This window comes from Chelonia mydas, chromosome 8 (assembly GCF_015237465.2).
Source record: "Chelonia mydas isolate rCheMyd1 chromosome 8, rCheMyd1.pri.v2, whole genome shotgun sequence".
Lineage (NCBI taxonomy): Eukaryota > Metazoa > Chordata > Testudines > Cheloniidae > Chelonia > Chelonia mydas.
The window spans coordinates 68,024,675-68,052,199 of NC_057854.1; the positions used below are offsets into that span (position 1 = coordinate 68,024,675).

At 39.3% G+C, this 27,525-nt stretch overlaps 1 protein-coding gene across 1 annotated transcript in view; it reads left to right on the forward strand.

Moving 5' to 3' along the window:
* Window positions 1-27,525, forward strand: part of COL11A1 (collagen type XI alpha 1 chain) — a 235,035-nt gene that overhangs the window by 162,253 nt on the left and 45,257 nt on the right. The window contains exons 42-49 of the mRNA XM_007055218.4: window positions 1,192-1,299; window positions 3,792-3,899; window positions 5,081-5,134; window positions 12,671-12,724; window positions 13,102-13,209; window positions 17,990-18,043; window positions 18,641-18,694; window positions 18,788-18,841. Of these exons, the coding sequence (XP_007055280.2) occupies window positions 1,192-1,299; window positions 3,792-3,899; window positions 5,081-5,134; window positions 12,671-12,724; window positions 13,102-13,209; window positions 17,990-18,043; window positions 18,641-18,694; window positions 18,788-18,841 (594 nt within the window). The remainder of the gene's footprint in view (window positions 1-1,191; window positions 1,300-3,791; window positions 3,900-5,080; window positions 5,135-12,670; window positions 12,725-13,101; window positions 13,210-17,989; window positions 18,044-18,640; window positions 18,695-18,787; window positions 18,842-27,525) is intronic.

A 27,525-nucleotide genomic window follows, 5' to 3' on the forward strand; every position in this document is an offset into this window, starting at 1 on the left:
TTGGACATTTGCTTTTCAACTTTTTTGATTTTATTTGAATACAACTATAAAGCTAACTAGTAAGGCTAACCCACGTTTCACAGTTTGGATAACAGCTGTGACACAATGTTAATAAGTGCTGCTGTTCTACTTGTTGTTGTAAGAGGTTGTTTTTTTGTTTTGTTTTGTTTTTTTTTAAACAGTGTCACGGTGGAAGGGCTCAATGGCCATTCTGAACTTTTTGGCCATGAAAACAACCAGTAGTCAGAAATAGTAGTGACTAATGTAATTCTAAGCAAAAGGACTGGGAAAATGCTGATGGGAAGTCCTACTGATGTCCACCCCCCCTATGCATATCTGATCAACAACTGAAGTCAAACTGTTTGAACCAGTATCCTCTATGAGGTCACATTTTGGGGTTGGGGTGGGGTAGGTGTGGGAAGTGGTCTTTATTCCCTACAGTTATAATTGCTGTTGCCATTAACAATGCAATGATTGCCACCTGCACTGTGGACACCATCTCTGCTTCCACCTCTGTCCCAGTTGCCACTAATCCTAGCCCTATTAGCATGACACATTCTGTCACCATATTCTTTTTTCCTAGAAAGCTAGCATGACATGAACCTATGCTACATTCTAACTATACCTTATTCCTGGAAATATTAATGCTAAGATATTTTCTGGTGGCATTTCTCCTTGGATCTTGAGGTTATTACAACAATTATTGCAAATCTAATATTAGGCAAAATGAAAGCAAGTCCTCTCAAATCAATGGTAGGCCTCCTAAACTATATGACAAGTATCTCACAAAGGCATTTGTGTTGGTGAAGTCAAAGTGACCATGACAAATGCCAGGCAATCTTCCACTATTTCTAACTCAGATGATGCTCTGCATACTTCAGAATGGTGGTTGCTATTTCTCATTGATTACAATCAAATGTTTGAGCCCAGATGGGTACCACTGGGCACTATTGCACACTCAGGTAGATGGCAAAAGCTTATCTAAATATTCTTTAGAATATAAATACCATGTATGATCCGAATCCATGAAATTCCATTAGTAGTGGGCAATTGGCTTTGAGAATACCCATCCGCATCAAGTCCGATTGAAGGATGCGGGGAGGTCTGTGTTTTGAAGCTGAAGAACGGTGAGAAGCTTAAATGGACTACATTAGAATTCTCTGCATACTTAGCATTTTTTTTTCCTTCCAGGGTTCTCCAGGTGAACGTGGATCAGCAGGTACTGCTGGCCCCATTGGTCTACCAGGCCGTCCAGGTCCTCAAGGTCCTCCAGGCCCAGCGGGAGAGAAGGGTGCTCCTGTAAGTAATTCCAAGGAGATGGCACATAAGACTGTTACAGTACAGAAGTTATTAATTTTCATTCAAGAACTTTAGATGTTCACACTGCAGGACCTTCCTATTGAATATGTGACCAGCACCCCTGCCCTACTTCCTTTATATTTATTATATAGAAAATTGCAAATTAAATTAAACTGGATAACAACATTTATATTTTTGCACATTCTAATACCCAGGAGGAGGAGTTGAACGAGGCTGAATCATTATTAGTACAAAGGTGGCAGAATCCATTAATAAAATATTTTGTCAAATTGTAGTTTTGATTCAATTTTTTATCCTGCTTCTGCATATTGAAGTGCAAATTTATTTCTCACTTTGTTATCAAATTTCATTACCATTTACTCCTCTTTTCCGGTATGGTCTCTCTCAGCAATTGGTGCCTTTCTGGTACTTTTTTAGTCTTTGATGTGATCATCAACGAATGCCTGACTATTCATTTTTTCAGCCTCTCAGCCTGCTTTTATTTTAGGCACAGAAAGCACACTGATCACCAGAATTAGTATTATTGTTTGTTTGTTGTTGCTCTTTTGGTATCATTTCTATTATTATTTGCTGTCCCCTCCCTCTTTTTTTCACCTGAACATCTCAAGAGCCATTTTGAAAATGTGAAATAGCTGTTAACAGAGTTACTCACACAAACACATATTAACTGCCATGTGATATAAAGTTATGAGCTCTGTAGTTTCACATATATGGGTCCCTATTACAGTTTGGCCAGCCTTATGGAGAAAAAAGTCTAGAGGACTGGAACATGGTGAGTTTGAATATCAAACTGAAACCAAAAAGGTCAGGATGAGTTTGGCAGCCATTTGGGTTGTACCATACATAGAACTCTGAGATTCAACTCTGGAGCCTGGAAAGGAACTTTCCTGTAAGTTATCCCAAAAGACCCAGGGTCTGGACTCTGTGCCCGAGAGTACAGGGTGAAGGAGAAAGCCAGCAACTGCTCAGAAGAGCCCATTTGCCAATAACTTGGTGTGAGAGTATAGACTCTTCTGAGTTTATGTTACAACAATGACATCATGCTGAATTCAGGCTTCACAGAACTGTGAGTCTGTATCTTAATATTTAAACCTCAACATTTGTAGATTTGCCTAGTCCTGGTCCTGATTTAGCACAAAATACGTCCCATTTCAACTCAGAGCAGAATTTAGCCATTTAACATTACATGCATACACAGTCACCCTTCATTGTCTTATTAAGGGCTTACATTATGAAGAAGCTGGTTGTGATTTCTGCTGATTTGTACTATTAATAATTTAGTTATTTACAAGTTCTGTTGGACAGTAGTGCACTGAGGAACTTAGGGACCAGATTCTCTGCTGCATTTAGATTCCACTTGGCACAGAGGTAGTCGGGTTGTCAGGGAGCCAGTTACGGCTCCCTGATTTTCTGCCAAGTCCCTGGTGCAGGTTAGAGCAGCTTGGGAACAGTTCTAACGTGTCAGATAACAATGGTTGCCAAGGAAGCATTGTCAGCCCTGGATAGCTACAGTTCATTATACACTCCATCCTTGCCTTCAGCTTATCCTTCCTTGCACCAAATATATTCCTTGTGCTGGAGATTGGGGGCAAAGTGGTGTGGAAGCTTTCTCTGCCAGCTACACACCAACTGGGAACTCCTCCATGCCAGGAAAATACCCAGAAGGGATATGCCCAGTCTGCTAAAGTAGTAGTACTGAGAATCTCCCTATATGTGAATAATTGTCTGAGGGCAGCATTTAAACATGATTAATTGTTCTAGCACAAAATGTAAAGACAATTAAATATCGTTCATTGAAATGGGTTGTGTGGAAAAGGAATGATTGGACACACATACTAAACTGACAGGTTTCAGAGTAACAGCCGTGTTAGTCTGTATCCACAAAAAGAAAAGGAGTACGGTAGCTCACGGAAGCTTATGCTCAAATAAATTTGTTAGTCTCTAAGGTGCCACAAGTACTCCTTTTCTTTTTACGTACTAAACTGACCTCCAGTGTTATTCTTTTATAATCACGGAAGGGATGGAGTTAGCACATGGTATCAATAAATATGTCAGTGTTTGTGAGATGCTGTGTTGTAACCATTTTGGGCCCAGGATCTTAGAGACAAAGTGGGTGAGGTAATATATTTTATGGGGCCAACTTGAGAGAGAGAGAGAGACCTCTTCTTCAGTGACCTGAAGAGGAGCTCTGTGAAACCTTGTCTCTCTCACCAACAGAAGTTGGCCCAATAACAGATATTACCTCACCCACCTTGTCTTTCTAATGTTTGTGAGAGGCTTTCATTTAATCTTTTGAGTGTGATTGTGTATATGTGATAAAAGCCACAATAGTACAAGAAAGGGATTTCAGTCAAACATCTTTGTATGTTGCTATATAACAATTTGCATATTGGTTGAAGAAGTATGAATTCATTGTACTAAATTCTTAATTATTCTCTTGTGATAAATACAGATGATTTTTCATTCTTCAGGGTGAAAAAGGTCCTCAAGGTCCAGCTGGACGAGATGGAGTACAGGGTCCTGTAGGTCTTCCAGGTCCTGCTGGTCCTGGTGGCTCTCCCGGAGAAGATGGTGACAAGGTCAGTCCTTATTGTTTGCATTTGTCTTCCTGTGTGATGATTTATACACAAAATGGACTTGCTGTAGCTGTCATCACATTAGACACTGTGGCTAAACAACTCTTTTTTAAAAAAAAAGTCAGACATCTAAGAGACAGGAATCATAGGGGATCAGGATCTGTGTCCAAGCAACTGTAACAATTTAAGATTCCTACCACTAAAGAAGTGAGGTTGAAACTGCAGCAGAACAAATCAGGGTGTATGATGTTAACATATATTTTTACCTATTTAAAAAACTTGCCTCAGTGAATGAGAAAGATAAAACATTTCCAATAATGCATAGTCATTTAATCTTACTGATGGTAGAATAGAGCCTCAGCATTAAGTGTTTAGAGCACAAAAACAAAGAGACTAATTCTTCCTGGTCCCACTGACTCCAAGAAGAGTTGAGGGCGCTCAGCACCTCTCAGGAATCAGCTTAGATTTGGTCTAGTATTATTCTTTGAAGCCCGTCACAGTTTTAACTAACTTCAGTAACACAAATAGAAGTACTTTGAGGTTTACGTTTATAGTACATGGCTGTGTTATTTGTGTTATTATGTAACTAGGCATTTTTATGCTCTAGGAATTATTTGGGGGAAGTTCTATGGCCTGTGTTATACAGAGGATCACAATGGTCCCTGCTGGCCTTGGAATCTATGAACCCACAGAGAGTCCTTATGTTAAATCACACAAACTGTCTTTTATTATTGTGCTAAACCAAATAAAACTTTCTTAGATGGTTACTGGGTAATTTGAGTCATGTTGAGGTTTTGAAATGCCATGCACAACAATGAGAAGCAGTTGTTCAGTCATGTGTAATTAGATTAGTTTATAAATCAAGGTATTTTCATTATCAGTTCATATTGAAACTGATGTGAGAAAAAACAGTTTCCTTTATTTATAACTTAGTTGTAGTATACTTCAAAGCGAGGTCATGTTGCATTTTGCAGCATACCAATCAATACCTGGATTAATCTGTCATACCAATGTGATTGATCCATGCAAAATTGTTCCCCTTAGGCCTTCACACTTGAAACTGCAGCATAAAACAGGCAGCATAATCATGTTAAAGGTGACATTTAAAGATACAGTAGTATTGACTGCAGTTAGGAGGTAGGCCATTCTAAAGAAGAAACGTAACTTCTGGCTTTCAATTACAGGGTGAAATTGGTGAACCGGGTCAGAAAGGCAGTAAAGGTGACAAGGGAGAAAATGTGAGTATCTAACTACTTCATCCAGTGTATTGGCTTCACTTTTTTATTGCCTTTGAATTAATTACTGTACTCCTGTATCTAATGAACCATTTGCTGAGCTGGCAGGACCCAGCTGTATGTCTCACATAGACTCACACACTTCAACCAATAGAAACACAGAAAACTGTCAATCACATTATGAGACTTAATTACACCTTTAAAATATTTTACATAGATTTTTAACATAATGTTAACAATACTCTACATAAATAGTGAGTATTCTCTTACATCCAGTTAACTTAGGGCATATTTAGGAGATAAATGCGTGTATCAGAGAGTAGAAAGAATCAAAGAGCATATACGCAATTATGCATTACTGCGCTAGCATCCAATACATATTGACTGTGAACATGAAATGGCAGTGTGGAAATATGTCCAGTATTTTATTCTAAAGACATATCCTTTATGAAGCTTTTGAAATGTATTTTACTACTGATGAGCTAACTTCATGGATCTCTGAGGTTCAATTCAGACAGGTACTCAGAAGTCGAGATATTTTATGCAAACTTTCAAATGTTTCAAGTCACTAAGGGCATGGGAGTGAGCCTCCCAGCCTGGTTGAACAGACTTACACTAGCAAAGCTTAAGCAAGCACATTAAAAAGAGCAGAATTGATACTGCAGCTCAGCCTCTCAGGACCTCACAGCCACTTGGTTCTGAGCTCAGGAGACTAGCCTGAGTCTCCACCAGAGCTATATTTAGATTGCTAGCTTGAGCTCCGCTAGTGTGAGCCTGTCTACCTGGGCTGGGAGGCTTGCTCCCTGCTGCAGTGTAAACATACCCTAAGGGCCCACTGAATTCAATCTTAAGAATCCCATAAATTTCCGTAGACCTGGATCAGGGTCTAAAAACACATGAATATTCTCACAGGAGTTCAAGTACTTCCTTTTTCCAGTCAGGCCAGAAATATCTGACGATCAACCTTCCCCACAGTATTTCAGTACTTCCCATCCCTCTGATTGCTTTACAGTCACTGTTTCAAATCCCAAACAAGTCTCAAGTCATTTTCAAGTCTCTCTTCAGTGTTTGGGTTTGCTTTTATATTATTTTTTTCTGAACAAGTTCAGACAAAATGGGGGAGAAGTCACTGAAGAGAGATTCTTGATTACATTCCAGTTCAAAATGTGAGAGTAAGTAGAGCTCAGGGCAAGGGTAGAATATTCAGTCACTTTTCCTGATCATGAAAAAGATGTTTTATTATTAATTATGCGTCTAGCACTATAAATGTAGAGTGTTCTAAGCAACTGTCAAATGTATGATTATATATCTTCACATCAAATGGCATCTTGTTCAATACAAGGCATATGCTAATTAATACTTTTAATAATATTTTCATATTTAATAATATTCATAGGAGAATATAGAGAGCAAACTTGTGTTGGAAATGGCATTTTTTTAAAAAGATAAGAGCATCCTCCTGCAGTTATCCATGCGAAGGCTTAGTTCTGCATTTCCACATGCAGCAAATGCATACTTGTCACAATTCTGTTTTGTCAGATCAAATAATAAATTTTGTAGTAAAATATTTGCAATGGCCTGTTAACACAGGGAACATATCATAGATATGGTTGAGAAAGCACATCTATTATCAGTCCATGTTTTCCAGGGAATATACCTAGAAAAGTTACTGAACAAATTCCTCTTTTTAGCGCTTATTCTCAACCTAGAGATGAACTTTTGGGTGAGTCTGATATAAAAAATGGCCAGATGGAATTTTATCTCAAATGAGAACTTTTTAAAATGGGTTAAATTATCCAGGCATGTACTTTGTGCCCAGATAACTGTAAATCAGCTTTATTATTAATTATTATTGTTGTAAACTTGCCCTCGATGTAGGGACAAATCCAGCTACTATTTATGTAGCTGGAGAGCCATCGTGGTACACAAGCATAGTGCTTCTCCATGCATGGAAAAGGGTGGGGTTTGAGGTGTTCACATCTTTGTGCAGCCCAGAATCCAGTTCTATTCGGGCTCTGTATGTGGCAGCATACAAATGTTCCTGTTCTCCCCCTTAAAGGTACACATGGCTTCTTCAGTGTGTCTGTGAAAACTTTTGCCCTTCCTGCTTTGCCCCATCTCAGCACAGCTACTCGAGCTGGGCAAAGGGCTGATCATTCAGTCCATAACCTTTAATAGGTACGAGAGCTTTTGATATGTTTCAGGAGCCTTCCTTTACAAATAAAGTAATTGCAAAATAAGTGTTTGAAAATTGTATCCTGCACATGCTTAATACTCAAGTGTGAGGCTTGCATGAATATGCACATATCTGGAGTATTTCATATTGAAATCCTGGATTGTTTCAGTGTTCATCTGCTGTAGTGTTTTTATTTAAAGGTGTGATACAACTTTGATCTTAGAGCACACAAATGAACTCAGGCACACTGAGTCAGATTCTACCCTCCGCTATACCTATTCAGCCCACTAACTTCAGAATGTGCGTTTCTGTGAAACTTGCTTTCCCTCCCATAAGACAGAAGGAGTGTGCAGGGGAGGGACAGAATATGCCATCTGGCCTCCCCTCAAAGACTTGCAGGGGAGGAGACAAGCACTTGAACCTCTCATCTCAGATGACTTCCGGTTCAAGTGTTTGTCTCCTGATGAAAGGTAAGGTGGGGAAACTTGGGTTGATTAAGATCAGGGGGTCCTAAGTGAAAATGTTTAAGGCTTATTTTTTTTCCTTTGGCCTCTTCAGAGGAATCTAGACATCTAGGGGCGTTGACTAGTTGATATTTAACAAGAAACCTATAGTGATAATGGTTGCCAAAGGACTATCTGCCAGCCGGGGATAGCTATAGTGCATTGCTCAGCTCTCCAGTATATCCCTCCCTGCCCCGGACACACCCCTGACACTGGAGATTGCAGGCAATGTACAGGAGCTGACTCTGCTAGCTACACCCCCACTGGAGATTTCTCCATGCCAGGAGAACACCCAGCTAGGGTTTACAATCAGCCTTTTGTGCCACTTGAGTAATGGAACAGAGAATCTGCCCTTGTATGAACAATTGTTTGAGGGCAGCTTTTAAAGGTGATTAATAGGTGAAACTAAACATGAACTCTGTATGGAGGGCAAAGTGAGATTTAAGAGCTCCATTGGCCTTGTGTTGATTGTCTGCAGAGAGGTGAATTCATCCTGAGAGCACAGAAGCAGTGTCTGACATTTTCAATGCAGTCTAGTAAATTTAGATACATTTTCTATTTGTATGTATGTAAATTCCTTCCATTAGCTGCATCCCAGTCAGTCTGTTGGAATACGTGCAGGAATATCACGTTAAGATACGTCACGAAAGAGACTGAAAACATTTGCCAGTGCCACTGCCATCATGGTATTTGTACAGTGGGTCAGAAACTCATCAATACTATGAAGGAAAAAAAGAGCACAAGAGGAAAGTCAGGAGTGCTGTGGAAATGGAGGAAAAAATGCAATTTAAGGAAGTAAACTGTTTTAAATTATCAACACCCCTCCCCCAAACAAACAGCTAAGAAATACCCCTTTACAAGCTCTCCTGTGAAGGGTAGAAAACCTAACTGCAGTCTTTTCTAAAATTTCTAGACTAGAATAAGCTCTTTAAACTCAGGCAAGGCCCTAAACTACATTAGAACTCCCAGCCAAAGGAAGGACTGGAGCAGATTTCTGCCTAGACTAAAATCCCAGCTTAAAGTGCACACCTTGTTCATCGGGCAGGCTTTATACTGCCTTAGCCCCACTCCTGACAGGTTCTGCCAATCCACTCCCTCCACCTGATTAACAACAGAGTTTGAATACATATCACCAACTTAACCCTATCACAAATCAGCCTCCTGGGCTTCCACATTTTCTGTGATGGTTCTCTCCATCACACCAGCCCTCTGCTAGAATGCCCACTGCAGCACTCAAATGTTAACTATAATGCAAGTATTTTGTAAGAGGGGGATGGAAAAATTCCAGCAATGTACCTCTCAGATATATGTCTCCCTTCACAATCCAATAGTATTGCAATTGTTTTTTCTTTTGCATGATGGGCCCATCTGATGTTGTTACCCGGGGTTCTTTCAACCCAAAGCTCTTGGTAACTTTTACTCTGTGCGAGGTGGTGTCAGGAAATAAATCAGGGGGTCCGACCGATAGCTGGCTGGCACAAACAGGACAACACAAGAGTGCTTTCACTTAAAGCTAAACTTTACTTAGTCTCAAGCACTTATACACACGTCCACAAGAGGTTAGTAAAACACCCCCAACCCTTGATAATGACCAAAGCTGAGCGTGGCTCTTGAGTGGCACAGCAGCGGCCCGTCTGCCGCTGGGAAACACAAGATGCATCCAGAGAGAGAGAGAGAGAGAGTCCAGTCCTGAAGAGTCCCCCTACCTCAAACTTTCCCCCCTTACTTATACATTAGTAACAGAATGACATGTCCCTTAAAGAAAACTTGTTAAGCAAGCAGTTCCAATGGGCAAGCAAGAGGCTCCTTCTGATTATCAATTAACCAGATGGGGTTTTTTCCAGAGTTTGCGGCCTTGAGGCCCCAATAGACCTTCCTGGGGCACATCCTGTTCTTCTAAGATGCATGTATCAGCAACTTCAACACAATCCTTATCAGGAAGGATGCAGGGTCAAGTTGCCCTTTCTGTGGCACCCCTCCTGCCTTGGTTAAGCTAAGCCTGCTGACTTGGCTAATTTACAGCCTGCTGACTTGGCTGCTTGGAGCCATAGTGGTTTCAGGCACTTTACTGGTTTGCCAAAGTCTCCCCGTACAATGTGCTCTCACTTTCACAAAGAAAATATTGTGCAGCTTTTGTTGTTAAAACAGCATGTAGAGTCAGATCCTTCAATCCATTGACAAACTGAGTTCAGTTGGAGTTCCATGCACAGAGAGCTTGCAGGATCAAATCCTCTCTAGACTGTGCTATTGTGAGGGTGAGAGAGGGAAGTGAGGAGCCTCCCTGCTAGAGCCAGGTAAATAATTGATTTTTCAGTTCTGGCAGCAAACTGAAAAATCAAAACAAATATGGTTCAGGAAATACTCAGAATTTCTTAGCAAATTGGAAAAGTCTGGTCAGCTTCAGTGAAATGAAGGAGTGTATGTTCTTCTTTAAAACCTTTTGCTGTGGTCGGGCACTTGCCAGGGTGTGGTAGACCCAGGTTTGAGTCCCCACTCTGAGGCAGGGAATTGAACTCAGATTTCTCCCATTGCAGGTGATTATCCTCACCACCAGCCCATAGGCTAGTCTGTGTGCAAGTGCTCTGATTGAAGCTTTTCCACTTTGTATAAATATACAAACATTCATTAGGCCAAAGAGCGAGAGCAAGCAAATGACTCTTTAGCCTGGTGATTAGGGCACAAATCTGGGAGTCAGGAGATATGGATTCTGATCTTCTCTCTGGCAGATTCAGAGGAAGGATTTGAATCCACATTTTCCTATCCCTACATCTGCATCCTGATGAGTGTCTTAATTACAAGGCTAAAGAGTCATTCTCATTCTTTCTTCAGCTTCATGAATATTTATACAAAGTGGAAGGGCTTCAGTAGGAAAACTTGAAAGCAAACCATCTTACAGCTTGCAGGTTAGGGCATTCATGTGACAAGGGGAGGTATGAGTTCAAGTCCCTGCTCCAGCTTCAAACCTAGGTGTCCCACCTCCCATACAACTTACCTAACCACTAGGCTAAAGGTTATAAGGGGGATACATATACACACACTCATTTTTCTGAAGGTTTCAGAGTAACAGCCGTGTTAGTCTGTATTCGCAAAAAGAAAAGGAGGACTTGTGGCACCTTAGAGACTAACCAATTTATTTGAGCATGAGCTTTCGTGAGCTACAGCTCACTTCATCGGATGCATACTGTGGAAATTGCAGAATTTCCACAGTATGCATCCGATGAAGTGAGCTGTAGCTCACGAAAGCTCATGCTCAAATAAATTGGTTAGTCTCTAAGGTGCCACAAGTCCTCCTTTTCATTTTTCTGAAGCTGGCCCTGAAAAACTTTTTCCCAGCCAAAACTAATACAGTGCAAATTCACAAATAGTTTCAGTTCAACCTAACTGCATTACTCAGCAAATAAACTATTCAACCCCCAAAAATTCACCCCACTCTCCTCCCAACCTCTTCCTGTTGCCTGCTAAGGGTTCAGAATTGCTGCTCTCGACTGGCTAAGCCATCCACTCACTGCCCAGTGGAGCTGTGTTGTACCACTTCAAGGGATGCTGCTGACTGAGCTCTTCTTAGTACAACCAGGGAGCGCTAAGAGGCCATTACTATAAATTCTTAGACAATCCAGGTCTTCTTGTTTTCATGCTATTGAATCTAGCAGACAATACTAAAGTGACCAGACATCACAATATCAGCAGAGCTCTTTGTAAGCTTGAAAGCTTCTCTCTCTCTCACCAACAGAAGTTAGTCCTATAAAAGATATGACCTCCCTCACTTTTTCTCTTTAATATCCTTGGACTGACACAGCAACAACACTGCATAATATCAGCAGTAGTAAGCCTGGTGAATGTGTAGTAAGATTTGAACTAGCCTTTCACACTTCCCCCACTCAATAAACTACCCTGCAATATAGCTTGGCATGTATCGAGCAATGCCTCTTCTTCTTGCAACACAAATTGGAGCTCCTATTGCCTTCCCATTGGCCATATCTTCACCTTTGGGACTTTCCAGAAAATCAATCATCTCAATCAGTAAACACATCTTGCATGCAAGGTAAAGGTTACACACATGAGGCCCGCAGTAACACAGTTTACTCATGTGAGTAGTCCTATTGACTTCAGTGGGAATACTCATATGAGTAAGGTTTCACCAGTGTGAGTAAGAGATGCCCAATCAGGCCCATAACATATATGTAGATGGATATGATATGTACATATGACATGTAATGTCTTATGACGTGTCAAGATTCCTATTTACATTAAGACTCCTTTGAATTGTTCTAGCAATACAGAATGTAATTTCTATCCACTTTAAGGCAGTGTAAAAGGGTGTTTCTGTAAATAAGAATGTGACCCATAGTGCTCAGACAAGCTCAGTTCTCAGTCAGGAAGGACAGGACAGCAAGTGTTGTGCAATCACAAAAACATATATAGTTTTACGGAAAATGTGATTCAAATAATAAGCATTCAGTCTGAAGACAGAGCGTGAGAACACACTTTAAGGGTTGACTTTCCTCTGTACAAATCTCATTAAAAGGTCTGATATTTTTAGTTTTGGAAAAGCCAGTATTCATTTAGAGTCATGTTTGAATGGAAATCCATTTTTAAATATCCTGAAACATTATGAATGTAAGTGCTTTCAGTAAATGTCAGTTTAAAATTTATTGTAGCCAGGCAAGTCTGAGTCTTTGAGAGCTAAACAAATAATGCCTGACTGCACTGAATGTAAAAGACTTTTGAGTAATATTACATTCTCTCTGGAGGAATATAGAAATGCTTAATAGATCTTGATCATGCAAATACTCTTCTCTCTCTATCTACTGTTCATCTTATTCCAGATGCCAAAACTGCTGTCTTTTTCTTTTTATGCAGGGTCCTCCAGGTCCTCCAGGTCTTCAAGGTCCTGTTGGTGCCCCTGGTATAGCTGTAAGTAATGCAGTTTTTATGCATAGCAAACCCAGGCCTTTTCAGATTCTCATTAGGTCTACAAAACTCGATAATGTGCTAATTTGTGCTGCTTGACATAGAAAAGATTTGACATCACAACATATATGTAACAATGTGTCCCCACACTCACAATCCAAAGGATTTACACCTTACTCTTTAACACTGGAATAATGCACATGGTGAATTGGACCAATCATTTGGACCATTTTTTTTTTACTATGTATATAACAAACAATAGCAAAATCAACTCAATACCACATATATTTAGAAACAACTCCACTGATTTTAGTGGAACTTCTTAATCAAGCTTGGCATCTTTACGCTTTTTGCTCATGTCCTCTCTTCCTGTCTGTCAGGGAGGTGATGGAGAGCCAGGCCCAAGAGGTCAGCAAGGAATGTTTGGGCAGAAAGGTGATGAAGGTCCACGAGGATTCCCTGGTCCTCCAGGCCCCATTGGTCTTCAGGTAAGACAATGTATTATTTTTCCCCTTCAGCAATAGGGACCATTATCTCCACATCGTCACTTGTGTGAACAAGAAAGAATTGCCTTTCATTAAATACATCACACCATCAATTAATAATACATGATAAGGAGACTCCATGTTCATAGATTTTATAGATGGATACACTGATCTTAAGGCCTGAAGGGACTATTATGATCATCTACGTCCGAACTCCTGCATAATACAGGCTATAGAATTTCACCCAATAATTCATGCATCTAGCCAAATAATTTGTGCATGAACAAAAGCATATCTTTTAAAAAGACATCCACTTTTGATATAGAGACTCAAATTGATGGAGAATTTACCAGATCCCATGGTAATTTGTTCAGTGTTGTTTCATTGGAAACAGTGGTAACATGTTCTATTCCTTGTTGATACAAACAGAGACATCGCTTAAGTCAGAAAAGAATAGAAAAACTTCATTCTGGGTATACATTGCTGCCTTTGTTGATAACTTTTGGCATGGTTTGGCGTCGCAATCTCTGCCTCTCAAAATGCAGTCATTCCATAGGGTAGTCAGCAAACATAAAGGACAGGCACAGACACTATGCTCAATAAAATGTACAGCATGTCACTATTTCAGGCATATCATTACAAATTAAAAATCTTGCTTTTTAAAATTTAATTTTTAATTTCTTAAGTATAGTGGAATAGAGAATAAAGAACAAAATATTTAAGATTTTTGTACTCTTTTCCAATTCACAAATATTAGAGGGTGCAGTGGTTTGAACTTTTGACTGTTTATTAAGCTATTTTACACTTTTTTATATGGAAACTATACAGTAGGTCTGGGAATTTATTAAATAGCACAACACTTTTCCTATCTGCCAAGTTTCAGGTGCTATTTCACTAACCCCAGAACCTGTTTAACCACCCATTTCCAAAATCTTACTATGCAATGCTGCTTGGACAACATTGTGCTAATTTCGAGTGTGTTGCCAGGCAGCATGGGATGTAAACCTACAGTACAAGATTTGGTGGAACTTCCCATGTATGACTTCACATAAAACTGTTTGTTTCTACTTTTGAAAGGCATTTGTTGATATTTTTAATATTTCTGAATCAGAGGCGCAGTTAAAAAAACATGATGCGTTGATTATATTATGATTTATTTACAGATATTAGTATTTTAAAAGACAATGAAATAACCTTACCCTTTTTAGGTATTTCCAGATTTAAAATATTGTTTAAATTAAGAGTGTATTAGAAAGGATCAATATACTTTACTTTCATATATTTTAATTTAGTGAAATAATACATAAAAGTAAGAAATCAATTAGGTTGAGACTTAAACCAATAAATGAGTTCTATAGAAGAATTATATTTGCCCAAATCTCATTTTCCTCTGAGTGTGCTGGTCCATGGACCAAGATCACACATATGCTAATGGTAATGAAGTACCACTGAGAAATCAAGAGCTCTTTTTATTCACTAATGTGGTTCTCATAGTAACAGTGAACCCATGGAGAGTAACAACTTTATCTTTTTTGTTTATAGTATTTCATGATAATCAAATTTCCCCAGCTGAAATTAAATTCTACTGGTGCTGCTTATAGTGGGCATTAAATCTTAAAAATCATTTTCATTCACACAGGAAAAGGTCTGTCTTAAACTTTTTAATGTAGTCTTTATATGAATTTCCACTGTGTTGTTTAAATTTAAATTATAATACTTTTAAAAATAGAAATGTCTCTTGCAGAAAGAAAGGAAAGGAAAGGCAAATGTTAAAAATTATGTATTACGTATCTGAATCATCTCAGAGTCTAAGATAGTTTTACTTTGCCAGAAAGGGGTATGAAAGAGCAAATGCTATGCGGAGTGTTTACTGTCATCAGTAACTGGTAGGATTCCTCATAGCAACAATGGAAGTTAATAGGAGTTTTTCCATTGACTTCCTTGGTGTCAGCATTTTACCCTTTGCATCTCTAAGACTGGGCCCTTGGAATCATCATGCATAGTTCCCTGAAAACATTTGCTTAGTGTGCAGCAGTAGTCAAAAAGGCTGACAAAATGTTAGGAGCCATTAGGAAAGGGATAGAATATAAGACCATAAATACCATAATGCTACTATACAAATCCGTAGTGTACCTTGAATACTGCATGTAGTTCTAGATGCCCAATCTCAAAAAAGATATATTTGAATTGGAAAAGGTGCAGAAAAGGGCAAAAGAAATGATTTGGAGCATGGAATAGCTTCTGTATGAGGAAAGGTTAAAAAGACTGGGAGTGTTCAGTTTCGAAAAGAGACGACTAAGGGGAGATATGATGGAGATCTATAAAATCATGAATGGAATGGAGAAAGTGAATAGGGAAATGTTATATATCCCTTCACATAACAAATGAACTAGGGGGATACTAAACCACTGAAGTTATTGTCGTCAATCCAAATATTATTTGCTTAAATATTACAAAGTTATCCAAGGTAAAGCCATGAGGGAAGTTAGAGGATATCCAGACACCTAGATGGTAATCATAACCTGCTCGCTGCTTTTAGTTTCTTGAAAATCATACATGTAATAAAGATAACTCCTACCTCTTCCAAAAATAAATAAATGAACAAACAACCCTTTTGGAAGACATGTGTGGGAAACTGACATAACATCATTGTTTAAAGCCAAATCTTTCCCATTTAGTAAAATGGAGAATATTTAGTAGCTGAACATATTGGTTATTGAATACTCAAAATGACATCAAATTTCCCTTTAGAGAGTATCCATCAGAAATGACAGGAGATGGCCCTTGTTTGTAGAGAATAAGCCTGCAAGTAAAAGAAAAAAATCTCTGTTTAAAATTCTTCAAACTTACTTTAAAAAAAATGGGATTGTAAATGCCATATCTCCCTTAGGCTGCATTTTTTATATTGAAAAAGAACCTACTATTTTCTAATGCCTTATGAATTTATTGCAATATCAATGAGTATGCATGTTATTGTTCAGGATCACTCTATTCACCTATTCTGTAACTGCACAATTGCTTGAAATTATTTACCATTGTATTCTGAAAGGTATTATTTCATAATTTGGCCAGAATATAGTGAGGTTTTGAAGTGATAATGGCTCATTATTTTATTATAGTGTATTTTTGAAAGCCATGGTGGAACATTAATTCTGATTAATTACACTATAACACACACTTCAGGGACATTATAATGCAACCACATAGTGAATTGCATGTTCAATAATGGGGACAGATGTTTTGTTCTGTACAATCAAGTGTTTGTTTTTAGAGTACAGATATACTGTAGCAAAATATAATATGAGAATTTATTACTGTACATCCAATTATCAACATACATTTGGTATGTTGGTAAATAATTAAAACATGTGTCATTATAACCTGGATCTTAAGCTAGTAACGAGACAAATATTCATTGATGCTACTATTCAGCATGCATGTAATCAGCGGATTCATTTTAGTCAACAGATTACTGTCACTTATAGCTTTCCATTTTAATGCATCACAGTCTTTTAATTTTCAAAATAAAAAGGGATTGAAATATAGAAACCAAATGTATCACAGGACGAGTTAAAGTTGCCTCTTTCATGCTCATTAAATAATAATAAATAAGCAACTGCAACAGATATATTGTACCAACAACTATATTAAAAAGAAGCATGTATTTTCTTAAAGCTCAGCACATTTTACTCACTAACAGACTGTACTGACATAAATCTTTTTTTTAAAAAAGGAGATGCATTATACATCTGAATTCAGTCAGTTTTTTTATGAATTCCATACTGTAGAGTTTTACTGTCAACATGATATCCACTACTGTAATAAAAGTAGCTGTTAGTACCAGAATAATCTTTGTTTGTGTTTTTGAGAATGTGCTCAGTTTTGTATCCTTTCATCCAGATTTTATAATCTGATCCATGCCCATTATGCCACTTCAGTAGAGGGGCCAAAAACTGGCCATGGCTAGCCAACAGGGAACTCCCTGTTAGAAGGGAACTCCTTTCTGGTGCAAGTGTTCTAGCTTCAGGCCCTGAGCCTTTGGGCCCTCAATAGAGGGGATGTGTTGAGGTCAATCAGGAGTTGCCATACTGGAACCTAAGGTTATACTTTAAAGTTATTAAATAATATAGCATTACAGTAAAACTGGAGTAAAGGTTATGTACTGTGACTTGATTATCAGTTCTTTGATATGTGCTGAAGGTTGACAGTACTGTTTAATTGAAATTGAGAGCAAGATCCTAACTTGGTGTAAATTAGTGTAACTCTATTCACTTCACTGGAGCTACATAGATTTACACAGCTGAGGTGCTGACTCTGTGTGTAGGTGTGGCTGAGTATAGTGCAATACGCTTGGGGATTGGTATTGTATTGGGTGTATGTTCTCGTGACCCACAATTTCCTTCCACGAGCATACACTTGAGCAACCTTACATCTAAATTAATCAAGTTTTTGTATGGGAATATATACAGTATGTAATCAAATTAATCAGTGTCCAAAAAGAATCATAACAGTCTTTTTTAAACCAGTCATATTAGCTCTTTAATTTGTTTCTTTTTTCATAAAGTTTTTTCCTCATCAGTTATACTTATAAATATTCAAGGATGCCCTAATCTTTGTTGCCATAATATGAAACTAGTTTTTAAATTATTTTTTTTCTGTTTAATTCAGATAGCTTTTGTCCTCAAATTTTATCTTATGATTTTCTTAACGGGTAGCTGTGATTTACATTATTTCTTCTAAGTAGTTTACTAGCAGTATTTTCTTTTCTCTTTCTTATTATCAGGGTCTGCCTGGCCCTCCGGGTGAAAAGGGTGAGAACGGTGATGTTGGTCCAATGGTAAGGTTTTTTTCCCTGTTGGTCACTGTAAGTGCTAGACAACATTCTGTTTTTTGATTTGCTTTATAGCTTGCAATTTGATATTCCATTTATGGTCTACAGCATGGGACAGAGAGTCCTGTGACTGTCACCTGCTCTCGCTGTGACCCTGGGCAAGTCACTTCACTTCTGTTTCCAATCTTTAAAAAGGAGGGGTTTAATGCTTATTTACCTGACTTACAGGGACCTATGAGGATTAATTAGAGCAGCCCAGTTTATGCCTGTCAGAGAGAGAGAGAGAGAGAGACACCAGCATTGGTGACTGGTGTTGCATCCCTGGAGCAGGAGCTCTGAGGCACTGAGAGATAACAGCAACCCACAGAAACTATAATTGTGTCTGTCCCTGTGTAGGAACACAAGGGGCTCCTTGTGCCCTCATCACCATGTGGACTCATGCAATGGGGAACCACAATCTGGCCCTTACTCTTTGCACAACACTCCGAAGATGAAATGCTCTCTGCATGCAGAATCTATTGTTGCTAATTGACAAAAAATCTGTGCTTATATTTATGACCGTAAATACTGCAGTTCACATATCATATTTTCTCTCTGATTCAGGGTCCGCCTGGTCCTCCAGGTCCAAGAGGTCCGCAGGGTCCTAATGGAGCAGATGTAAGAAACACATTCTGTATTGTTCATTGCATTCCTTTGAAAAACAATAATAAGTAGTATAGTTAGCTAACTTACATCCATTTATGATTGCAGGGTCCTCAAGGTCCCCCAGGCTCTATTGGCTCTGTTGGAGGTGTTGGTGACAAGGTAGGAAAGCTGGTAATATTGACACATAAAAGAGACATCTCTGAGATAAGGAGGAGGACATACATTTTCCCCCTGTTCTTTCCGGGAATATTAGAAATCACAAATACCATTAATTTCCTTGGTAATTATTAACAGCCATGTAGATGCTTAATTAATACATGACATGTGCATTATTATGACCTGAAATCATCCTTTTCAGTTTTTGTACAGCACAAAAGTGTTCAACAGTCATGGATATGAACTTGAGCGGAAGAGAAATAGCTCATAGAAAAAAGATTAGTAACCAAGGACAAGATTGGTGGGCCAAGTTATGCGCTCAGATATGTCCACACTGCAACATAAGCCTATGCTTCAGCCCAGCCTCAGACCTAACCCCCTTTGCAGCTACACTGCAATTGCGCTAACCCAGGGCTCAAACCCAGAGTCCCAGGACCCTGCAGGTCTGGAGGGTCTGAGTTCAAGTTAAAATGGGACCCAGGGTCTGTTGTTGTAGTAGCCAGGCAAGGTACTAACAAACTTCAACAGGACTTTAGTTTTTTAAGTGGAAACCTCTTTTCCAAGCTGCTGCTGCACCCTCAGTAGCTGTCCCTCAGCCTCTTCAACTCCTCCCCACTCCTTCCTGTTTCCTGTCCTTTCAGACTCCCAACAGCCAGTGCTCCCAATTCTAATAATTACAAGCAACATCTAAACACCACATTCCCTCCTCTCTTAAGACACTCTCCCAATTACCAGCAGGAGAGTGGGGTGGGAGGAAGTTTTGTTTCATGGTCTCTGTGTGTATATAATGTCTTCTGCAGTTTCCACGATATGCTATGCATCCGATGAAGTGAGCTGTAGCTCACGAAAGCTCATGCTCAAATAAACTGGTTAGTCTCTAAGGTGCCACAAGTACTCCTTTTCTTTTTTCTTTTTACGAATACAGACTAACACGGCTGTTACTCTGAAACCTGACAATAAACATGGTTGTTCTAACCACAGGAACAAATAGGAAACAAGGCACTATACTGTTGACAGAATTATTAAACTAAAAACACTATAGATACTACATAACATAGTCTCTAGTCGAGACAGGTGGTTGTCTGGGTCTGACAGGCCGTCTTTCAAGCCCCAGTTCCAGTGCAATGTCTTGTTGTGTTGATACTATGGTGAAGTCATCCAATGCAGACTAGGTGTTGGCATAATCTCCTCTTGGTGCATAGGCAGGTGCAAAATAAGAAGCATTCCATACACGCCCATCAGAAAGTCGATAGGTGTAAGGTCCCTTTATCTCTACGATTTTAAGAGGAGCTGTGAATTTATGGTCCCCTTTGTGTAATTCCTGAAACTCTGGTTCCTTAGCAACCCGCCACTTGTCTGTGAAAGCCTTATACTTTGCTTGGTTCTGTTCAACTGTTTTTCCGCACATCATCCTTGGTAACTCTGCGGGTGAGCTTTGCGTTGTGGCATGTCATGTAGCCTGGTATGCTTGCAAGAAATCAGTAGTGAAGGTTATCCACAATCGCCCTTCCAGTTTAGCCATTTGCAAATTCTCTGTCAAACTTCTGTTAAACCGTTCAATTTCCCCATTGGCTTGAGGGTAGTATAGGGATGACCTTCTGTGTAAAATGTTCCGCTCTGCTAGAAAACTTTCAAACTCCAGAGAAGTAAATTGACTACCATTATCTGAAACCAGTTCTTTGGGGTTACCTTTCTTGCTAAAAACTGAAGAGAGGAACTTAATTACTGTAGCAGAAGAGATTTGCGATGTAAACGCTACCTCAGGCCATTTACTGAAATAATTTATTAAGGTGATGGCATAACAACAGTCAATTGGAGCAGTATCAAAGGGTCCTACAATGTCAGTCACCACTTTTTCTCTTGCAGATTCAGGAAGAGGAACAGGCTGTAATGGCGGGGTACATGTCACTGCTGTCTTATCATGTATTTGGCAAGTGACACAGGCTTTTATGAGTGCTTCAGTTTGAGAGTCCATCCCTGGCCACCAATACAGATCCCGTAGTCGTTGTTTGGTTGTGACAATTCCTTGATGAGTATCGTGTGCCGGGTGTATGAGTTTTGACTGTAATTCTTCTGGCACAAGTAGCCGGTGTGTACCTCGTAGCACACAGCCATCGAGCAAAGAAAATTCATCCCAAACTCTAAAATAAGGCAGCAAAACTGGGTCAAGGTTTTTAGGCGACTGAGCCATCTCTTTGTCAGAAATTCCCGTAGTTTTTGTTGAATTGGACATGCTGAACAGGCAGCTTGAAATTGTTCTCTTGTAACTGCAGTAAGAGTGCTTGTAATAAGTGCAACTACTACATCCTCATCCTCCGGTGGACCATCTGGTGAAAGCAAAGGCAAGCGAGAAAGGCAATCAGCTACCACACTTTGGTTTCCAGGCTTATATTCCAGTTCATAATTGAAAGAGAGTAGTCTTGCAGACCATCTAGCAATATGATATCCTGCTTTTCCCAGTCCTTTTGTGGTAAGCAACGTCATCAAAGGGCTGTGGTCTGTGCGCAACTTGAACGTGCGGCCCCACTGGTAAGTTCTCCATTTTTCAGTAGCTCAGACACAAGCAAGTGCTTCTTTTTCGACTGTAGAATATTTTCTCTCAGCATTACTTAGTGTCCTTGAAGCAAATGCAACAGTCCTCTCTGTGTTGTCCTGATGAAGTTGTGTGAGGACAGCCCCAAGTCTATAATCAGAAGCATCAGTAGTTACAATTGTGGCAATGCAGGAGTGAATAGTCCAAGTACTGGACTATGTAGAATCAAGTCTTTCACCGTTTCGAAACTAGCTTGTGCATCCGTTGTCCACACTAAGGTTGAACTTCCCCATAGTAATTCTCGTAATGGTTCACTAACAGAAGCATAATTGGGAATGAATTTTGCATACCAGGAGGTAAGACCAAAGAAGGAACGTAAGGTTTTCAAATCTGTTGGAGGAGGAACATTTGAAATTGCCAGGATATGAGCCGGATCAGGTTTTAGTCCAGCCTATGAAATTGTATGCCCCAGAAAGGAGAGTTCAGTTTGTCTAAATTTGCATTTGGACCTATTGAACTTGAGGCCTGCTTTGCTGATGCAGTTTAGTGCAGACTGCACGTTATTGTCATGCTCCTCCGAAGTATTTCCAAACACGATAATATCATCCAAATAGCACTTAACTCCATGTTGATTCTTCAAAATCAATGACATAATTTTTTGGAAGGCACTTGGGGCTGATGCGAGACCGTGTGGAACGCGTTTAAAACGGAATAGTCCCTCATGTGTAATAAACGCTGTGAAGTCTCTGCTATCTTCATGCAACATAACCTGGTGGTATGCGCTCTGCAAATCAAGAGTAGAAAACATCTTTTCTCCATGGAGTTCTGCAAATACTTCTTCTATGTGAGGAAGAGGATGGCTGTCAATCACAATAGCTTTATTTGGCTCCCTTAAGTCCACACAAAGGCGAATGCCTCCATCCTTCTTCTGCGTCACTACTATAGGTGAAACCCATTCCAAGGAGTTAATCTCTTCAATAATGTCCTCTTGAACAAGTTTTCTCAGTTCCTCTGAAACAGCTTCTCTGACTGAAAATGGTAAGTGCTGTAATTTCTGTAGTACAGGCATCACATTATTCTGCATTTTAACTTTATGCAGAAACCCATAAGCACAGCCTAGTTTCTCCTCAACCTGGTATTGGGTCCCAGCCGAAACTGGTGTGAGTACTGCAAGAGTGCTTTGCTGAGGAAGATCAATTCGTCCATTAACTACGCTGAGATTTAAACCAGCCAATAAATCTCTGCCAAGGATAGGAGTGCCTTTGTGGACAATGTAGTTACACAGCAATCACCAAAAGTAACTATTGCTGGCAGGCAGCCATGTACTGGAATATGTTTTTTTCAAATAGCACACCAAGTGAAGCTTGGGTTCAGTAAGAGGCACATCTTTAAAGTAATGCAAATAGATGGAATCAGGAGTATAGATACTGCTGAGCCAGTGTCCAACATTATCTGAATAGAGTGTGATTTGCCTGAGGGTATGGCAGAAACATTTACAGTGTACTTTATTTGTTCTGGAATATGTGCAGTAGTGATTTTGTCCACGTTCAGCACAGTAACATCTGGTATTGTAACTGCATGCACCTGTTGTTTGAACTGGTTGCTGCAACATACTTTAGCAAAATGCCCAATCTTTTTGCAATGATTGCACTGAGCTACTTTTGCCAGTCATCCTGTGTAGCTTACAAGCTGTTGTGGGGATCCACAGCGAAAGCATGCTTTTACTGTATTTTGAATTTGCTGATTTGGTGGTTTTTCATTAGTTTTCCTCTTGTAATTGTTTGTCTGCAGCAATAGTGAACTTTTCCGCAAAGGTGTCACAGCGTGGACTATGCCTCCTGTATCCATGCTCATTATTTTGGCTTCAGCTGTAGCTGACTCACTCTGGTTAGCAATGGTTATTGCTTTTTCTAGTGTAAATTGTGGTTCTAGAAGTAAACGTTCTCTTACATGAAGCATGGTTGTTTTCTCAATGAGCTGGTCTCTAATCATCTCATCTGCCATATTCCCAAAGTCACAAGTTACAATCAGACTCCTCAGGGAAGCAGTATACTGCATTATAGTCTCCCCTGGTTTCTGCTCACGCTGGTGAAATCTGTAGCGATTAGCTACTACATTCACTTTTGGTACAAAGAAGTTCTTTAATGCAGTGAGTGCAGTCTCATATTTATTGTCTGCAAGGGGAAAAGTGTAAATATGCTATATTTACCACGATATGCTGCCCTTCTGCTCCAAGGCAGTAGATTAGCAGAGCACACTTTCTTACTTCAGAAATCTCTGTAGCACTGATTGCAAGCATATGCATCTCAAGCATATTCATCCAGCATCTCAGACATATGCATCTCAAGCATATGCATCCAGGGTAAAAACAATTGGAGGCTCACCTCGGCTTTGTAGAAAGGGTGCAGGTGGGTTCAGAGGCAGAAGTTCCCACCTCATCGCCAAAATGTTGTAGTAGCCAGGCAAGGTACTAACAAACTTCTACAGGACTTTATTTTTTAAAGTGGAAACCTCTTTTCCAAGCTGCTGCTGCACCCTCAGTAGCTCTCCCTCAGCCTCTTCAACTCCTCCCCCATCCTTCCTGTTTCCTGTTCTTTCAGACTCCCAACAGCCAGTGCTCCCAATTCTAATAATTACAAGCAACATCTAAACGCCACAGGGTCCAAGCCCAATTGCTTTGTAGTTTAAACACAGTTGATTTGGGTCCAGGAGTTAGCCAGAAGTATCCCACAATTCAATGGGACAACTTCCTTAGTCCTCTCTAACCCAACAATCTACAGTCCACTCTACTGAAAATGGAAGCCACCCCCTGGCAGCAGCTCAGGTCAGCGTTAGCCCATTCTCTTCTAATCACCAATCTGCAAGCACACTATCAGAGAGCCCCTGGGTTTGCAATGGAGAGTGAACTGATCAAGCCTTTTGGAGAGTGAGCTGCTTCCTGGTAACATGCAGGGTGGGCAGTAAAGTTTTCTCATAGGGCACCACAACCCTAGGGTTAGAGCAGCCACATTTCCGGGAGTGAGAGGGTAGGGATTCGTAGATATGGTTATTTTGACTTGGGTGTGCACACTGCAGTGCAGATTCCAGAAGGATAGGTTTGACCACAGGTTAGAAAAACATTAATATAGGGTTAAAATACAATGTAAATGCTTAAGCCCCGGGTTCTCTTAACATGGGTCAGCTGACTCGAGTCCCATTAAAAGTGCTTACATTGCAGTCTAGACATACCCTTAGTTACATCAGCATAAACTCCAGAGTAATTCCATTGGCTTCACTGGTGTTTCTTGCATTTTATGCCAGTGTAGCTTAGCACACGATTTTCCCTAATATCTGAAATGTTAAAATATCAGATATTATACGATGTATCAGTGTTAATTATATCTGTGAGGTCAGCTAAATTGGTCCTCAAGCATCAGAGAGCCATATCCTTTACTGAAATAAATAGACTGGGCTCCATTGAAGTCAAAGGTGTGATCTTGATTTACACTAGCTGAAGATCTAGCCCTGTATGTAGCATTAGCACTTCAAGATTTTATGGTTAATAATGTAGACTTCCATCTCCTGCTTCCATGCTGAGTCTCTGTGCTGAGCTATATTATGCTCACCCTTCATTTTGCCAAGGTGAATGTGGAACAGGTATACACAGAATTCTAGGGACTTTCGTCCAAAATAATATAATATATATATTCATAAATAATATAATGGATATACTCATAGAAAGATGAAAAAGCAGAAATAAGACCATGTCTTGGACAGTTATAATTGATTTGTTGAGAAATTATGTATGATTGTTCTTGAATATTTTATTTCCCCAAAACACTGTGGAAGAACTGATTTATTTGTAACAATGTGTATTTAAAATTTTGGTTGATGGGTCCTAAAGAGGGAGGAAGGCAAGCAAAGGACATTGATAGTCTTTCAGAAGATAACGTATATTCTGTCTTACCTCCTTTTTCTTCCCTCATCCAGCAGATAACTTAATACACAGGTTCCTTTTCACCTTGTCCTTCTCTCATCACAGCTGAACTCAAGCACTTAAGAAACCATACTTAAATTTTGTTGCCTTTCATCACCATGAAGCCTCTGCATATTCTTTTAGTACAATACACAGCTCTCATACCTCTAGGGGAAATCCATCACAACCATACATTCCAAGACACTAGCTGCAATTGCAGGTCAATCAAAATAATCTGTATGTGTTATGGGCCATTTCTTAATCATTCTCAGGAAGGATGCAACTCCATTTTTCTGAGCCCCAGGTATTATTCCCTGGCAGAAGGCAAGGAAGCTGTCCCTGCTTACCTTGGATCATTTGTAAAGATGATAATAATAATAGTAAAAAAAAAATCCCCAAGACCCGCATTGATCTTACAATACCTTGCAAGCTTTTCATTTCTCTGTGCCAACAAAAAGATCTTTCTTATGATGCATTTCAATATTGTTGACATCCCCCATAAAACTTAGGTTACGCATCTTTTTTTTTCTCTCTCATTAAAATGAGTTTCCTTCAAACAATCCTTCTGTCATATTTGGGTCATGTCAAAAGGAATCACTGCTTCTTATCAGTGTGTCCAAGCTATCATCTTAATAGAATCTGCAGATGCTTCATCATTTTTTTTATCTGCCCATGAAATAAATCACTTGCCAGTATTCAGGGAGGAGGTGGAGTACTGCAGTGATGTACCATGAGACTAGTGAGGATGGAAAATGTGTCCTACTTTGTGTCCCTTCTTTGTTTTCTGAGATCAGTGGATTATGGGGTAACTATTCTAGCCAGATAAAAGCACTAGACTTGGGCTTTAGACATTGCATGTTACTGCTTTTGTTGAGTCTGGAGTTGTCAGTGTTTCACTGCTTTCCCTTTTGTTAGTGATATGTATTTGGTCTATGTCTCTCCCCACCTTCTGATAATGTCTGCATTCTTGCATCTCTAGTGTGTTTTATTAGTAATTGCTAAAAAAGATACAAAGCAACATGCCCTTCTGCATGGTTGCATGATTCTATATTCCACTTAATCTCCAAAGCATGTGACATGATTCCCTAAGGCTGTCTTCAGTGGCAGTTTGGCCTACATTAAAGGCTGCAGGATTTGTCTCTCTGGGATGAGAACCAAAAACATGTTTGAATGTTCAAGGTTGTAGATATGCGGGAGAGGGAGAAATCTAATCATAAGACTTTAAATTTATTCATATCAGTGGATATAGAGAACAACAGGGACTGCAAGGGAAACCCCCCTTTTTTTTTTTAAAGAAAAATTAAATATTTTGGGTAGACAAAATCTATGGTGGTCCCCTTAAGTATTAGTAGATATAACGCTAGGATTTTCTGGCACTAATTTAAAAAGGATGTGTCTGGTTGCAGGTTTATGTTGGTTGGGCAAATATCACATTTACATATTGAATTTAATAGGTATTTATAGATTGGGTTTCAGAGTTGCTTCTTCTCCAGTAAAGGTAGATCATACCCCCAAACATTACAATATGCTAATTACCTTTTTGATGGCTATCAAGAGAAGGACAGAGGTATTCAATCATTATGTAGCTGACCATTATGTATCCAAAAGTCATACAGGTAAAGTATAGCTTAGTTAATATTGAAATTTCTTGCTAGTAATATTTTTCTCAAATACCTTTAGTAATTACTATTTATTTTACCAGTTCACCTTGAGAATAATACTTCAATCAGATTTCATACTTTGTACATTGCAGCTTGTGTTTTTGTATCATGCTGCATACAAAAATGTTATTTGCCTATGTAAACTGCAGAACAATCCCTAAAAGTGGGTATCAGTAATACTACTGCTAATATTTGGTTATTTTCATATAGGTTCATTTGGTCATTTAGTTAATCAGCACCATGTTCTAGAAGGTCAGATTCTGCCACCCTTGCAGTGGGTCATTTCTTACTACACAAATACTTGTAGTGACTGTAAACATCCTATTTTTGGTCATTAGCCTTAGTTTTACTCAGACACAATCTCAGGTTTTCTTCTGTAGTATATCTAGGCAAAAAAAAAAAGTAGATGCAAGAAGACTTTAAAAAGGACATAATTACAAGTTAGTGCCATATAAGTTTCTGCTTCGATAGACCTTAGTTTTTGTTATACTGTGATTCAGGGTCACTAGCTATTTCCAGCATCTAGACCTGAAAAACT